This window comes from Anopheles nili, chromosome 3 (assembly GCF_943737925.1).
Source record: "Anopheles nili chromosome 3, idAnoNiliSN_F5_01, whole genome shotgun sequence".
Classification (NCBI taxonomy): domain Eukaryota; kingdom Metazoa; phylum Arthropoda; class Insecta; order Diptera; family Culicidae; genus Anopheles; species Anopheles nili.
The window spans coordinates 48529933-48547838 of NC_071292.1; the positions used below are offsets into that span (position 1 = coordinate 48529933).

Sequence of the window (17906 nt, forward strand, 5' to 3'; positions counted from 1 at the left end):
AAGAAAGTATCTTTTTTTCGGTTTATGTTTGGCTTCCATCCAAACCGAAAATGGTTTAGCTAAGCCAACCCAAGTCGTTAGTGCGCATGGCACACACAGACACACACACACAAACACAAACACTCGCACCGATGCAAACCGATGAGCCGAGTGAAGAGAAGAAAATATTAAGCTAGACCAAGGAGCCGAAAGAGAAAAATCCGCCAGAATGATTGGGTTAACTTGCGCACAGTTCAGTTCGTGCGATACTCTACAAACAGAAAACAGCAGCGCAGAGTAATATCTTCGCATTAAGCTATGGTGTTTAATATTAATGAACAGAAGTGAAGTTGTGTAGTAGATGCTAGAGTCAATTATCCCTACAATTACACTTTGCTGTAGTTGGTTAGTGAAGCAGCAAAATTCAACTCAATGCCATGCTGGGTGTAACATTTGAATTCTAGTAACGCTACCTGCCAAAAACCAACGCAAGTGTATTAAAGTTTGCTCTTGTTTTTCGAGCTGTTGCTTAGTTAAACTATTTAAACTTATACTGGGTGGTGTTACACACCTAGTAACGTGCGGTTTTACGATAAACCACGAAAATTCGTTAGTGTCCAACTACTCCCCAAAATAGTAGGACACTTCGGCATAAACAAATGTGTCATCAAGTCTGATGACGTCATTGGTTACTAGCAACATTACATGTGACATCGGGTACACGCATACTGCTTACACAACAGTATACAAGACTTTAAAATAGTATAAGACAAAGTGCAGGCGAATACAAACGCGGTAGTAGCTAAAGTTTCTTCTTCTAGACGATTGAGTTGTTAACGAATATGGGTCACGGTTAGTATATCATCCCCCGCTCGACTACGCTGCTGGGAAAGGAGGGTTTATGTAATGCGGCTTTTCCATGTCGGCGATCGCCAAAACGACAGGCGCTATGATCTTGTCAATCATGCGTTTTGAATGTGTATCAAGTAATCTACAACTATTGACACCCGTATTGCTTCCAGATTCGGAAACGAACCTTCAAATTGGTCCAAAATTTAAGGCCAAGCCGTCCAATAGTATAGGTAAGTTTTTTTTTATTTAGACGACATTTGCTGTTGATCTGAACTAGCCATTGTAGCTGTACACCTGACGGTAGTAGCTATTGATGTAAGTTCAAAATTGGAAAAACGGTAGCATTCTGTTGACAATTACAATAGCATATAATTCATGTTAAAAAGTATCATTTTATCTAAGAAAAGCAAAAGATGTATTGTTTACTTTTTCGGAGGTTATACTAAAATTTTCTCAGCGTGAAAATCTGTTTGATGTACAGCAGGCTAGTTTCCTGTTTCAATAATGATTTCGTTAGCCCTAGATCTCGCTGACGCGAAACGAGCCCTATTCGTTGCGTTCTCGCTACTATTGGAGGTGTAATGTAGTTGCGTTCAATGCTGCTACGGTTTAATTTTTTCCAGATGTTTTCAACACTCCTAACGAGCTCTGCGGAACAATGAGTCAATTATTTATTTTTACTTCTGAATATTTCTCGTTTGCGATTTCTTCTTTTTTTAAATGCAATTACGCTACTGCACAGAACATGATTTAAACGCCTTCGTCATCGGACATATTAAGAAAATAAGCAAAATAATGTAATGAAATAAATAAACACTGTTTTTGAACGGGAGAGAAAAACCCACCTTCATACTTTCATGGCCAAGCAAGACCTTGTACAAGAAGCGCTGGTCGGTTCGTCGTTGGTAGTTCGTCCCAGCGTTCTGCTTTTGTCGAAAGATGACGAATTTATAAATAAAACCTATATGCAAACGTATGGCTCAAATGTTGTAACGCCGCACGCGGTTTGATACAAGCAAACCCGTATTGCAGAGCTCTGAGCTCACGGAACGAGGATCGAGTTTAGAGAACGGGACCTTCCAATTTACACCTACGCGATCACGAAAACATACCAAGACGAGCTAATGTGAAAAACTCAGGTATACGTACTTGTGTATCCATAAACAAAAATGATGTGAAATACAAGTCAAAAATCGTTTGTTAACATTTAGTCAACATATTTACGCGAAGCTTTTAGTTTAAGTGAAGCTGCTTTCTGATCTAATACAGATACATTTTATACAACTGAAAACGAGAAACTAATAAATAGCATTCACGACTGGAGGAGTCTGATTACCTGCTCCATATTTGAATGCTCAAATCACTGCAAATAAGCACCATAATCAAATAATATATCAAATAATTATATTTCTAGATGGTATATTCTTAGGAAAACATATTATTATACCAGAATAGTATAGAAAAAATATGCTATAAGTAGGATAGATCATTAATACATTGTAAATAAATTTCATATATTTTTTTGACACGTGTATTGCCTCATAGAGGTTTTCTATTTCATGGCTTCAATTTCAAACAGACGCCCTACTCGCCGTAACAAAATTAAACCAGAATACTAACATCTGTTGTGTGTGTGCTACATTATTCTATGTTCCCGTTTCCTTTCAGGAGTTTGGTCTCCATATAACCACTCATCGGAAGCCTTGACCCCGACCAACATTGAAGAACGGTCATTACCGAAGAAAGACTTAACCACACCTCAGCAATTGCCAGTTTGGACCCCACGTAGTGCACCATCCTCTCCTGCAGTCGAACGTCGCGAATTCCGTCCGATAAGATTTGAATCTCCAACTCCGTCTCGGAAAACCTACGCAGCTCACCAAGCGAACTCTGCTGAATCGGTAGCGGCACCTTGGACTCTGCCTGGCTACAATATTCCGTTGATAGAGTCTGAGCGTCCAGCATCGAATCCTCAACAGAAAGCTACTCAAAATATTACCGATGAAGTGACGGTAAATTTGCAATCGCATCAAGCACGATCTGTACCTCAGCGAAGCGCTATCCAGCAGCCAACGATTAATTCGCTTCTTAAATCTAAAGGTAAGCATCGATTGCAATATTACAACAATATACTGGCACACACGGTATTGCTGATTGGCATTAGAGTGAAAACACCCCACCATATAAATTATATACACACTGCGGAAAAGTACACGAGTTTGTCTGGCTAGATAGTAGGAAGCACATGGGGAAGGATAAGATTTATGGTTTATGAAATTCGATGTCTACTAAATGGATAGTAGAATCTGGGCACCGTGCTTGAGTTTTATATCCCTATATAATCTATGGGCATCTCTTTCCCCGGATAATCTCAAATTATACGCAAATTGACTAAACACCGACAGTAATTATGTTCCTTTAAGGACTAGCCAATGAATTGCATGCACACGTAATTTAACGTAAATTCACATAATTTCACATTAACATTCTACACCTAGATGGTAAAAAGGCTTTTGAAACTGAATGCACCGAAGCTGGCGATCGCTTCGTAAAAGGAAAAGTTTCAGATTCGCTTACCACCCGAACGGTATCGTCCTCGCGGACAAGCTTCACACAGCAACAGCATAACGATGTACGCCAAGCTGTCCATACTAGCCCCAAAATAGGTAAGAATTATAAATAGAGAGATTTACAATACAAAATGTTAATTTACGTACTGCTTACAATCCCAACTAGAGCAAGCAAGTATTTCCTCGAACACCGGAAGTGCATTACAAAGCAAAATGATGCAACAAAACGCGCACAAAGTAGACGGCATCGGTCCCATCACGAGAGAAGGAATGCCATTAACATTACGATCCGTAAGTGGAAATAACGAAAAACAAAAATCGAAAGACCAGGAAAGAGAAACAGTACACGTTTTTTTTTTGTGTTTTTGTTTAGGAAATTGACGAAGGAAATCGCGACAAATGGTACAAGCAAATGTACCAAACGCTTCATAAAGCGCAAGATGACGGTATGTGGTTAGATGATGCTAAAGAAACCTACACCAATGGCAGATTGATAATGAGTATTTTTTCTTGTTCCAGATGATTACGTTACTGTTCGATACAAAACACGTAGAGGTGACAAAACCACGCTTTTGCATGAAAAATTCCAATAAGTTCATGTATCTGTAAAGCGCTCATTAGCAAAACAAACTTTTGCCTATTTTATCTTACTCGTGTAGCAAATAATTTATCACCGTTTTTTTTGTATTAGTGTGTTTCTTCACACATTAAAAAAAGTTTTAAAAAATCAAACCACATTTCACATAAACTTGATAAAAGCATATCAGAAACGTTTGTTATCACTCCCGGCTAAAGTTACAATGATATTGTTTTTTTTGTTTTGGAAACACCATCCACCGTTTGTTTTTGCTACATTTTTGTTTTCGTACATTATTTTCTATCGCATCATTTCACTGCTACATTATCTTTGGTAATTTGCTATTATGTTTCAGGATACCCCTACAAATCGACAGGTTATCAATCGGAGCCGGAAGCGGCTTACGATTCAGACCACACCTTCAAATACAGTACGATCGATCGTAGACGAACTCCGCTTGGGTTGAGCACCTCTAGCTATAGCAAGTAAGTGCCAAAGCCCAACGACATCTACTTCAAAACTAATCACCAATTACGCATAGGTTCAACACGCTGCAGAATACAGCTCCTCAGCAGCTTTATCAGGATTCGGTAAAATCGGGATATTATTTGTACAAAAATCAACCCGGCAAAATAGAGGATTACACCCCAGGGCGATCGTCAATTACGGAAAAAGAAACTAAGGAGGTAATGGCAACAACGACAAATTGGAACCAATAGTTCATGCGAGAAAGCTAAAAAAATGTACTCTTTTCCCAGCAAAAAGAACAGCAAAAGTTGGCAACCAGCAAAACTTACACCGAAGGAAATTTATCAAGGTAATCACAAGCTGAATTGTTTAGCTAGAAAACAGGCACACCGCAATGATATGTTCTAAACCTACATCTTCCAGGGCCCTGAAAGAGCAAGGATACGAAAGCGACACGACGCTTGTTTTCAAAAAACGCGAATTACCTCTTAATGCCACATTGAGCCCAGTTGAACAGAAGCATTACTACAAAACCATGCAAGCTGGTGGTGAGATACCATTGCAAGGCTTTCGTAAGCCGGCTCCCGAAAAGCCAAAAGGTATGTTTTATTTTTTGGTTGCTGAAATTCTCCTTCGAGAAGCCATATTTTCATGATCACCCTACATCGTGCCTTACTAACCGAATATTGACTAAATATTACAATAATAATGGTGGAGGGCATCACGGGTAGCAAATGTGGGAGTAAATGTGATACTTAAGACGCAAGTAGTGCCCTTTTTCATGGCTTTGGAAGGTATAACACACAGGGTAGGATGGTGAAGGAAGAGCTACGCTGATAACACTGGGGCGAAGGAAAAGTATTTGGGGTTGTTTTGCGCTAAATTACATTCACCTACTATTTAATTTATCTTTAAACCATATTTCGAAGGAATATGCACTCGCGTGTGTGGAGTTTTGCAAAAGAAAAAATATAAAAGTTTTACACCTATGAACGTAAGATCAAGTGCAATTAAAGCGCCCACAGCTGCATCGCAAATCTGGATCACAAAACGAGTGAGTGTGATAGTCGCACCTGACAATTGTCAATGAGCGTATACATTGGCAATGTTACACCGAGTCTTTCTCTACACGCTGTAACCATGTTATAGAGATGTGGAACCCAATTTTTAAAATTTACTTTCTTGTGGGTTTCTTTGCCCCGGATTGGTTCCAATTCCCCCTTTTTCAACAGACCACGAGGCGGACGTGAAAGTCGAAATCAAGGAAAATACTTTCAGTGACAATGGTAGCGTCATCAACCGTACGGGACGTTCGCTGATATACAAATCACGCAGCACCAATCCTTTTCTCTCGCGTCAAGAATTTACGTGCTACCCACGGGCCACGGGCTCGATCAGCCGTCCACTGGATATGCTTGGAGCGTTTCCGAAAGAAACGCGAATGTTTGTGCCGCCAGCGCCACCGAATCGAAAGTCCTCGCGCAGTAATTCGACGTTAAAAATCATGTCCCATATCAAGTCAAACGTTTTCGACAAACAAACGACGACGACGGGCACGGTAGGCAATCATTACCGGCAGTCGAAAATTCGATCTAAATCGGCTGATCCTCAGTTTTTCGCCGCTGGAGCAGCAAGCTCGAACACTACCGGCCCGACTTCGAGCGCATCCGTTAATAAGGACGAAAAAAACCAAGAGAACAACTCTCGGCTCTCGTCGAAACGCTACATCGCTACTGCGGCTTGCTATCGAGCCGACACAAGCAGCCCCACAGTTTTGCCACGAAAATCAACCCCAAGCCCGGTGGCATTTGGTCGGGGCATATCGAAGGAGCGCGCATTTGCGGAGGAGAAAAAGCGCATCGAAGAGACGCTGCCGAAGATTGTGTCCGTCCCCACGAGCATCCTGCGCAATCCTGAGCTTAACTCGCCGAATGAAGTGAAGAAAGCGCTGCGTAGTTCGTACCTACCAGCCAGAGGCGTTTGGGAGAAACCTGTAAGGTCTTCGTTGAAGCGTTTTTCCTCAAATGGTACATTCCGCAGTGCCTCGAGCGTTTACTCGTCCAACAAGAGCCTCAACCGGATGCTAATGGCCGCGTCGTCATGCAGCAAGAAGGACGAAAATTCACTCAAAGTCACCGTCGCAAAGGGCACAGCTCATCAGCAAAATCAGCCAAGGAAAATACTATCCCGCAAGGGTAATATCGCTCGCAACACCCTAACGCCAAGTGTGACCATTAAAACTTGCTTCCAAAAAGCTTCGAAAGCTTTCGGGCTTCGGCACAAAACACCCTCAAACCAGAGCCTGGCTCGGACCAGCTCGACGTACTCAATCGATTCGACGAACTCCAAGTGTCGTCGATCGCGTATCAACTACGAAAATTCGTTCAACAACCATTCGACGATTCAACATCAAAGAGTAATCATTGGAAGCAGCCTCGATCGGAGCCACTATCCGGCTAGAAGGACAAAATCACCGTCAATTACCGTGCAGGAGTGTTACAGCGAAAACATCGCACAGCAAGCGGGAAACGTTCGGACGGGTACCTTTTTCCAGAGCCTTTTCCTTAACGGATCCGGCCACACGGGTAACCAAGCGGGCAGCTGTTCCAACCATGAAAAACCAACCAGCGTGCTAGAGAAAGCTCAGCTGTGGAGTAATCATTCGTACCATTCCGAGCCGTCGCTGAAACAATCCAACTTCTATCTATCGCAAGCGAAACCAGTCTCGTGTTCAAAATTCAAAACCATTGACATGCAGGAAAGCACGAAAAAGAAATCGGATGCACGGGACGGCAGCGATCAAAGTGCGTCCCGTAAGGATGTGCTGGATCAGATCCATCGTTTCGAATCGCTGGTGAAGCTTGCCGATCATGAACAGCACGAACATGAACAGCATCAGTTTGGGTACATTCGAGGGCGGCGGATGGAAATAGATTACACCAGCTTCCATGAGCGCAGTCGTAGTGAACCACCAGCGGAAACGACAACCATTACGACGTCTAGCACGGTTGTGCAAGAGGAACTAGTTGGTTCAAACTCACCGAGAACCATTGTCGGGCGGCGATGCCACATGACCCAGCGTACATCGCGGTCTCCTTCCTGTCGACGTATTCAGTATCTCCGTGGAAAGGAAGGCCAGGTTAGGAAAATAGTTAGAGCACGCAGCCTCAGCGGGCACACCAAGGTATGGCAGGATGCAGCCAAAGACGAGCTAGTACGCAGCCACTCGCTAAACTTGCACCAGGAACCGATGGTGTCACGTGGGCGCTTTCGTGATCTCAACACGTTTTACAACAGCCTCGAACGGCTCGGGCAGCTGGAACGCGTTACCTCCCTGTCATCGTCAGGCGATTTGCGGCCAATGCGACGGACACGCGAGGAAGACATCATCGATTACGACATTTGGAAGCGTGTGCGCGATCAGGAGAAAGCTGAGCGGGAATTGAACCAGCTCAAATCGAAGCTCAAGCAGGAGCAACGCGAAAAGGATCTGTTCTTTTTGCCGCGAGATCCCGAGGAAGCGCGCTGGAGGAGTGAACTCGATACGGGGCTGCGGAATAGGGAAAAATCCGTCGAGGACCTGAAAAACATCCTCAACCATCAGGTGCTTAGCTTTGAGGAATCCAAACTGCGCGACCTGAAAAGCAGCAAGGATCACTACAAACCACTGTGGCGCGGCTCGTCGGTGATCGATGTTGCCTCGCAGCTGGAGGAAAAATACTCGAGTGAAAAACGAGACGAACCACAATCGCTGGACATCATCAGCAGCAATTTGCTGAGCACGCTCTCCTCGGAGCAAATGGTGAAGCTGAAGAGCCAACTGAACGAAATCTACAGCAGCGGCAACCAGAAGGGGCAACCAGCGATGGCCACCAAATTCAGCACGTCGTCCGTGCAGCAGGAACAGGAGTACGTTATCAACGTTCCGGAAAGGGCTCGAAAGCTTGAAACGCTGCTGAAAGTACGCAGCCACTCGGTACTGACGCAGGACAACGTAGACCGCAGCCAGCTGGAAGCGTCTGCGAGGAAATTCAAACTTAAACCCGACGGTAATAGCAATCGAGAGGTGTGCATAGCAAAAAATGTGCAAAAACCAGCCCGAAGCACGTCTTCACCATCGAAGGAGGAAGCACGTGAGGCACTTTCGCGTACCTTCTGCCAGGAGTTGAAGGATAAAATTCACCAAAAACACCACACGCTACCGTCGATCGGGAAAATGAAGAAAAAACACACGTTTGCTGCGGTGGATGATGAGCCCCGCTTTCTGTCGTTGGAACACAAAATCAAACAAATCGAAAGAGTGGCCAGCACAAACAGCCATGCTGGGTTTCTAAGAAGCAAGGACGCTAATCGAGAGGGAGAAATGTGCAGCCGAAAGGAGCGCCCGCATTCCATGTGCGACACGGAAAGTGCCTCATCGGAGGCTTCCAACAGGACCGTCATTTTTCGCACACACCCACAGGAGGAGCCAGTAACGACCACCGTGCCGCCGGTGGAGAACATCAAGCGCAAGATTCAGTATTTTGAGACGAAGCAAACCGTAAAGGAAACACCCACGGTGACCGTTTATCACGCACGCGAGGATTCATCGCTTTCCGAGGAAGAACTGGCCACTGTGTACCAGCATGATGGTGCCGCTGACGAACCGTGTAATCGCAACTCGATGACAACACTGTCACAGTCCTTCACCGATCTGAAGGATCTGTTTGGTGAGAAACGATCGTTAGCAACGGCCACGTACGTTTCGGCTTCCCGCCAGGAGCAAATTCAACCCACGGTGCGCGTTATGTCCCCGAAACGGTTCATCTTTCGTTCGCGCAGCTCCACACCCGACTACGCGACCTGCATTCAGACGGGGGAGGTGAAAAAGATAAAGGATAAATTCGAAAGTTTGGATGGCACGAGTTGGCGCCAGCTGGAAACCCGTTCGCCCGTTGCCGATGGAGCTGAGCGGCTTTATCAGAGCGATTCCGAGCTGTGCCGTTTGTCGGGAGGCAAGAGTGATGGGAAACAGAACAAGGACAAATCGGGCGCACAGTGCGCAATGGAAAACCGTGATACCGGAACCGTTGTGCGGCACCACGAGCTGGGGGACGTTTCTCGCATCACGCACAAGTACGAGGTGCAATCGGGACGAACACAGTCCCGCCGTAGGTCACGCAAGGAGCGCGTTTTGTCACCCATCCCAAAGAGCCCGTTTCGCAAGGACGATCGATTTATGCCGCACATTAATGTCATAAGCAAGACAGCTTCGCTTAAGCAAGAAATTAAACCCAAGCGAGGAGGTCCCAGCCAGTCGAGCGTTAAATCGGCACCAGCGCTCCAGCAGTCGCAACCGCTACGGAAGGATGCAAGTGCCACGGATGCAAGTGCAACGGATGCATCCGATGCGCGCCGGAGCAAACATGGGCGGAGTTTTGGGAGCGAGGAGTTTGGAATACTAAAGAGTAAGTTTGAGTTGGGAGCGGACCTTTCGTTGCTCGGTAAGATGTACACTTCGGTGCCGGACTTTCGCGAGCTGGAAAGCATTACGGGATACTTGTCCGGGCCGTGGATCGCACATCAATATCCCCGGCCAGCGGACAATGCGCGTTCGCTTACGGCGCCTGATCTGTCACCGCCGGGCAGGCAGCTTGTACGCAAAGGATCGGTTCCGAATCGCTACAGATACTCCGACCAACAATCCTTGCGCTCTAAAGCGCATTCACGCAGTTGCTCTCCACCGCGACAACTCCGACATCAAACCAACGATAAAGGTAGTAGCCGTACTGCGGTGCGTTTGTGTGTGCTAAAACAATTTCACTCCACTACGATAGTTACGATCGATTTCCGTACGATCGGATATCCTTTATCGTCCTGAACAAACTGCACCACGAATGTTAAATCGAGGGTTTCGAACACTTTGTGGTTGTTTAACTGTGTAGGAGTACACATTTCATGTTGAATAGCTTGTTGACGAGAAATCAATTGCAATAGGGTTAAAAACAATCATAAGCTATCATTTAAGTGACTCAGAAGTTTAATCGTCTCATGGTATTTTTAATCGTCATTGTTTGTGTACATATTCGCCACTCATCGAAATTTGTAATTCATTCATCCAAAAAAGAACCGTTTACGGGCATGGATTTGCTTCCGCAAAGATCGGCCTGCTTGTAACTTACCAAAACGCCTGGCTAATAATATAAGTGAATATTAGCTAACAACATAAAAGTTCAACGAATGGTCTAATATCATCTCACATTACATTACCACGCGAACCATGGCGAATTGCCAGCCAGAAATGGGTTCTTCCCCGACTCAGACTGTATTGTTCTCTTCAATTTCGTCTGCGCATTCCCCTATAGAGCCGCACATCATGTTCCCTTCGCCCCCCTTGACCGGAGCACAACCACCACCATTACCACCACCACCACCACCACAACCATCTTCTCTAACTTCATCTTCAATTGCGATCAATCTTAATGGCACAGGTGAGTCATGATCGATTTCTTTTGGCAGTGCAAACCAACGGCAACCTTACCCGTCCGACCACGATTCAAATGCGCTTCCATGTGCGATTTTGGTTCCTCAGCGTTCGTTTCCTTCCTAAGGATCGGCAGGTTCCTTTTTTTTGTTGTTTCGATACCACCGGGGCGGGATAGCTTTTACCCTCGATCGATCGAGGCACGGTACGGGCTAGCTTTAACCAACGTTTTGAGTGCAATCCCGACGTGCGATCTCATCATTGATCATATGCACACGCCGTGAACAACCCCTAGGCAGCTTGGAAAAGAGAAAAAATAAAAACAAATTGTTCCCGTTCGCTGCGGCGCCCGCGGTTGCGAATGGGAAGCAGATCCCCGCGCAAAATTCACCCCTGGATGGTGTGGTAATTGGTGAAAGTTAAAAGGGCCCCGCGTTGAAGGTGAAAGTAATGCACACAAGAAAAATGTCGCACCCTTCGATGGCCTTTTTTTTTTCTTTCGGTTTTACTACAACGACGAGAACATTGGCTGCCCGTAGTGGCCAAAATAAACGCAGCTAGTTTTAATACATCAGTTAGTCAGTGTCTATGCCGCACATCAACATTTGTTGATCATGGTTGGTTGCTTTCTCTGCTCGTGGGTTTCTCTCTCTCTCTCTCTCTCTCTCTCTCTCTCTTTCTCTCCCTCTTTAAAACAAGCTTTAAAGAGCCCATCGTGCGCAAAACAAAACACCGTATCGTATCGTTCACTGTGCAGATTGCAAACGAAACGGCGAATGAGATAGAGCAACATGTAATGGGGTTCCGCTGCGTGTCGTGCCGAAAGCCGGATTGCATTTCATGGCGGGAGAAGGCGAACGTGTGGGGTCCCACGTTGGTGAGGCGTTAAGGGTCGCGTCACTCGTTCGCCTGCCATTCGCCAGGGCGATTCACAGTTTACGTACGAGCCGCGCTGTTTTTTAGTAAATATGTTTGCAGGTTCGTTCACACGTTCGCTGCCAACGGAGTTCTCCGTACTTTATGGTGTATTTTGTCTTAGTTTAATGTGATTCTTCTACGCACATAGTTTCGTACAAAAAGTTCACCCTTAGTATCGTGTAACCAGTGCGTGAAGCGATGAAATAGATACATCAAACTCTTTGCTCAGCAAGCTGGTAGCGTTCCAGTAAACGATTGTGTTGCCACGGTTACAAACAACCTGGCTAACATCGACTAAACATAAGCCTCACGCGTACACAGATTCGTGAAAACGCGTGTAAGCAGAAGTTACTTTTTTGTGGAAAAGTGATCGAAGAAGTTATCTTTATGATATAGTTTTGTGCAGAGTGGGGTGTTTTTTTTAAATCACGTACTCGCAAAACTTACGAAACGTGTTTGTATTACACGGGCAATGTGAGCTCTTCTTACTGCATACCAATGCAATCGTGAGAGATTTATATCAAAGCAGTGATCGTTATGTATACGGTGTTATCTTTACATTGCACCGTACCTAGTTACAGTTTCATATCTGATCGATCATTTACAGTATAAAGAGGTGTTTCATGAATTGTGTTACTACCTCTGCTCGAACGAAATACCATCGTTGACTTTCCACTACCTAAACTGCATTAATTTCTTCTGAAATCTACTTCGCTTGGTATATAAAGCAGATATTTAATTTTTTCACTCAATTTGCACACTTTAAAATGCGAATACTGTTAACTGTAACAAGTACCCCATCGAATAAGATCCGCCGGGGTCGCCGGGGTAAGTTACGAAACGTGCATAAGAACCAATCGTTTAATAGTTTTTTTTTAGTTTTATAGTTTTCTTTGTAGGTACGATGTGATTGTCGTGAAAAAGAAAACAAAGGGAAATTATTTCTGAACCAAACCAACGTAGCTAACAGCGCATTCGGATAGTAAACAGAAAACAAAGCTTACGCTAAAGCCCGGTAGCTTTATATAGAAATCTAAACGATGCATGTTGTTTGCAACAAAATTGCAGTACGAAAATAATAGATCAAAATTAAACTAGAAAGTGACGAATGAGAATGCATCGAACATGATGTATTTGTCACCAGTTAACAGTACGGTGCTGCTGTCCCTTAACACATTTTATAAGATGAAACAAAAAGGTTTTTTTGTTGTCATAATTATTCATTGCATAAATATTATCTATCATTTTAAAAGATTTTGACGGAAACACATTTTTAGAATACCACTTTCTTTGCATGTCTGCGGTGTATCAATTCTTTGTGTTAGTAATTTACATGCATCTAACGGATTATTTCAAATTATTACGCATGCTTGAAAAGGGACGACTATGATACCGATTATTTTCGTATCATAGCACTATGGAATATATCCTTCGTTCATTTTATGATTCTATACAAAAAAATTCATGGTTAGGAGACAACAAATGAACTTCCATCCATCTTTCTGGGGAATCGGGAAAGCTATACAACTGATATCGACAACTGATGTTAAATATAATATATCGCACAGCATGATTGAGACAAAAATATCACTTACCTTAGTGATACTCAACATATTTGGGTGTTTTTCGAACTGGAGTTCAAACACAACGAAAAAGTTGTAGAACAGACAGCTTCATCGATCGATGAATGCTAGAAGAAAATCCATAATCTCTTCCATCCAGAAAATTATTTTGACGATCAATCACCTTGCAAAATATGTATGTACTTATTCACTTTGTACTGTGATTGACGTAATCGTACTAAAATTCCTCGCAGAGTCTCCTCGCCGCTACATCGAGAGTGATGTCAACATTCACTACAAAACTCCTATTCGGTTCGAATATAAAGAACCCGTGCCAGATGAAGAACTTGCGTTCCGTCAAGCAGAGCACATGCGTCGGGTGTATCAAGAGGAACGACATCGAAAGTACATCCACGAGCTGGAAGATATGCATTCGAGGCGCCATAAGGACAATATATTACCTTCCCAAAAGTCACCGATACCACTAAACCGCTACGACGATTTTCCAGCCGATTTATCGCCCAAACCCCAGCAACAGCAGCCGAAGATGATAGCCCGAGCATTGTACAATTTCAAAGGACAAAGTGTTAGGTTAGTCTTTGACAATGCGCTTGATTTTCTCGCAACCCATTCGCCACGCAATGCATTTGTTCTTATATATATATAAAAAATATATTGTAGAGAGCTATCCTTCCGCAAAGGCGACATCATTTATTTGCTGCGTCAAATCGATAAAAATTGGTACGAAGGAGAGCACAATGCAACAGTTGGTCTGCTGCCGGCAAATTACATTGAGGTAAGATAATACGCTAACGGATGCGCAACAAGTGTAACCAAGGCTATGACGAGCTGCTCTTCTTCTCCTTTTCAGATACTTACCAGAGATAATATCAGCACGAAAAAGCCTCTCCTAAAAACGCCAGTACGCGAAGGCAAAGCACGAGCAAAGTTTAACTTTACTGCGCAAACCTCGGTCGAACTTTCGCTTTTGAAAGGTGAGCTGATCACGCTCACGAGACGAGTGGATGACAATTGGTTCGAAGGGAAAATTGGTAGCAAAAAAGGAATTTTTCCGGTGTCATATGTAGAGGTAAGAAGTACCAGACTAGCAGACTATCGCATCACATCGGTGGATACATATGTCAACGATTGACGATTTGCTTTCTTAGATACTGACCGACATAGACGGCGCAGAAAGCTACGATATTGTGGAGCCCATCATCATCAACCGGCCGCAATCGGCCCTCGGACTTACCAGTCAGCCTACATCGGCACTGTCCTCAACACGTATGCACTACGATGACAGCTCAATAGGCATTAATGGGCGTATGACGCCACCGGGAATAGTACGAGAAACAAAGACGATACAAAAAACTGAAGTATTGCATGTAGATACATCGAATGAACCGATATCGTAAGTGGGCATTGCTAAGGCATTTCTTTTTTTGAAGATAATAATCCTTGTGCTTGTTTGTACTTGTGCACAGTTACCGGGCCCTTTATAACTACAGACCGCAAAATACGGACGAGCTAGAGCTGCATGAAGGCGATTTGGTGTATGTTCTGGAGAAATGTGACGATGGCTGGTACGTTGGGACATCTGCGCGCACAGGCTGCTTCGGAACATTCCCTGGAAATTATGTCAGCAAAATTTAACGATCCAGCCCCAGAGACCTACAGCAACGAGAAACTGGGAGAAACCGAATCCTACAAACATCACAGGCAAAGCCCGTATCTGTCGAAACGAACGACTAACTAAAACAATGAGCTTAAGCTTGTTTGGAATGATATTTTTACACAGAGAAGAGAAAGATCACTGGCCACAGTTGCATCCGCATCCTTGCCATCACACACCCACACCCACGTGCGCGCACAGAGTTAAGATTGTGATGCAACAAAGAGCAATACCAAAAAGAAAGAGGAAACAAGAAACATCAAAGTAGTGCTTTGCTAGTCATAGTCATATGCCAACAATTGTTGATTTTTTTTAAACAAATTAACCATGTTCTCAAGAATATAGGTCGCAACAGTGCGTATATTTTGAGTGACAGAAACAAGCGTATAGCGTATTTCAGCCAAGCCCAAATTACCATGCGAAACCAATCGCAAAAAAACCCTACGATTTTGTCCTAATCCTTGTAGAACAAACGTGCCTTCGTCGAAAGATGAAAACAAATTTAACGTTAAGGCTAGGACATATTCAAAGATGTCGATTGATTTGTCTCAATGATGGCTTTTGTTCATTTTTCTGTTAGAAACAGCGGTTCAAAAATGTTGAAAAGAAATTATGTACCAAGTAGTCTTTCAAAGAAATGGGCTCATTGAACAATATTTTTGTGGCAAACGGTGGAACTATCTTTTTAGGTATCCTGATGTCCTTGATACCCCATTTTTTATACAAAAAACATCATTTTTTTTGTTAAAATAGACACACGTATGATATGCCCTTACTAACGCACGTTATTATTCACATTTGATGCGCAGAATTGGAGTAACAGTTATTCATTTACCATTTAGCAAATGTTGTGCGAATTGATAAAAGACTTCTAATGGGTTTTGCTCCATCATCACATTATGGTCATGCTTTTGAATTCACTAACCCGCTAAATACTATCTCTTACTGAGTTCCGTTAATAACCGAATAACAGTTTAGCAACAAACAATTCTAAATACGTGCGCATCTCTTACATGTTTGTTACGAAACAAGGATACTAAACGATTTGTGTCTTTTTTATGTACTAAAATAATCACATTGGTTTTTAGCGAACTGCAAATCTAGTACGTTTTACTGACACGCAACTACCTGTCATATAAAGTGATTCCAAAATAAACAATAATTAGACAACTAATATAAAAAAATTGCAAACAGCTGGTTTTAAATTGAATCCGAAGCTGAGTATAATCCAGATATCACAATGTTATATTTTACCTTGTTATTAGTCACTGCAACCGAGTAGTGGTTTGCTGAAGTGCGATTCACCCTCATGCGTCTTGTTGCAGTTCATTATCTCCTTAAGGATTCCTTAGGGATTCTTTTCATTTTTTTTTCTTTTGGATAGGTCGTCTAGCCTGCGGAGTGCTTGTTTGCGCCATAATACGTGCTCGATGTTCGGGAAAAGCATTCAAAATCAATTCTTTCACCTATTCAAGTTTCCTACTCTTGTCCAATTTAGAGTTGCTACACGTGCTGACCGTTAACCGGCCAATACACCCATGCCGTGCCGTTATCAATAAGCAAACGATAATCCATCTTCTCGCTCGCACCGATCGGTATACGAGAATCTCCTCCCACCGACACAAAATGTCATTCGATGGCACCGATTACCGTTCTAATTGCTCTCGCTTTCGCACGTTACGATGCGATGAGGAGATTTTTTTTCGATTTCACCCAAAACCAACTCGGTCGCACATTGGCGAAGACGGGGAGTTCATAGTCCTACTGAGCCACAAAAAAAAAACATAAAGAAAATGGCTAAAGAAATATGGCGTCTCATACTATGACGCTGCTTATGTAATACGCTCCAACCCAAAAAGATCTGGGTATTTTATATTGTGTCTAAGTCCTTCAATAAAAGTAGCGCATATAGGACAAAATAGCTGCAACATAAAATGGAGGAATCACTTTAGAACAGTTTAAAGAGTAGCATATGCGGAAAAAAGAGAAAACAAGGGGCAGTAAATAAGTTGCAGCAACAGATTCATGGTCACCGATTCAACTTCATGTACATGATAATCTGCTATCGTAACGAAGATGAAAATTCAACTGCTACTAGTCACAAATCTTTTCATTATTGATTTAGTACATATGATTACTACACGATCAGTTCAATGAGTATCCAGTGACTCTACTAACAGATGATTATAATGCCACACATTGACGAAACCCGAAACGCTACGTCGTATCCCGAACAAGTTTACCAGGTTTGTTAAAACAATCATAACCAACCTCACGTACTACTTTAGAGAGAATGGAATACTCTATATATCCTTTGCTTCCAGCAAGACCTGCACCATGGAGATGAGAGATCCTTTTCAATCTTGCGCTATTCAATGAAGGTTACTGCAGACATAAATGAGACAGGAGTGAATCCTTGAGTGTGAAATCTTATAACATTAGTCAAGGAAGAATAAAAGGATCGCGATTTGTGGATTGAACCACTGTTGAACCACTATGCCAGGGTTGATTCGTACTTCAACACCAATTGTGGGAGACAGCTGGGAATCCTACGCAGAATTGAACACGTAATACTAAACACGCCACTGGCAGAGAAGTGAAGGAAGAAATCAAGCAATGCTAGACAGCGACAGGTGATGGGTAAACATTAGCTCAAAATACTGCAGAGTGCAAAGGATGGAGCTTATTGAGTGTGACAGAAAATTTCATGCTACAAATCAGACAAGCAGACGAAACAAAAAACAATTGTAATCTCAAGAACGTTTCCACGTTTGTTGAACATTCGTGTAATATTTTAAGCAACAAAAACACCAGGCATCCAACATTAGTTTACGACAGTTTC

General features: G+C 43.2%; 1 protein-coding gene across 1 annotated transcript; it reads left to right on the plus strand.

Moving 5' to 3' along the window:
• The first annotated feature begins 2819 nt into the window (after positions 1 to 2819).
• On the plus strand, positions 2820 to 16225 carry LOC128726155 (sorbin and SH3 domain-containing protein 1). The gene is made up of 14 exons (XM_053819946.1): positions 2820 to 2931; positions 3330 to 3497; positions 3568 to 3692; positions 3775 to 3847; positions 3921 to 3956; positions 4334 to 4463; positions 4520 to 4664; positions 4737 to 4795; positions 4870 to 5045; positions 13644 to 13980; positions 14071 to 14185; positions 14261 to 14479; positions 14559 to 14803; positions 14877 to 16225. The coding sequence occupies exons 3-14, from the start codon at positions 3615 to 3617 to the stop codon at positions 15043 to 15045; spliced, it is 1782 nt and encodes a 593-aa protein (XP_053675921.1). The 5' UTR covers positions 2820 to 2931; positions 3330 to 3497; positions 3568 to 3614; the 3' UTR covers positions 15046 to 16225.
• Positions 16226 to 17906: the final 1681 nt, after the last annotated feature.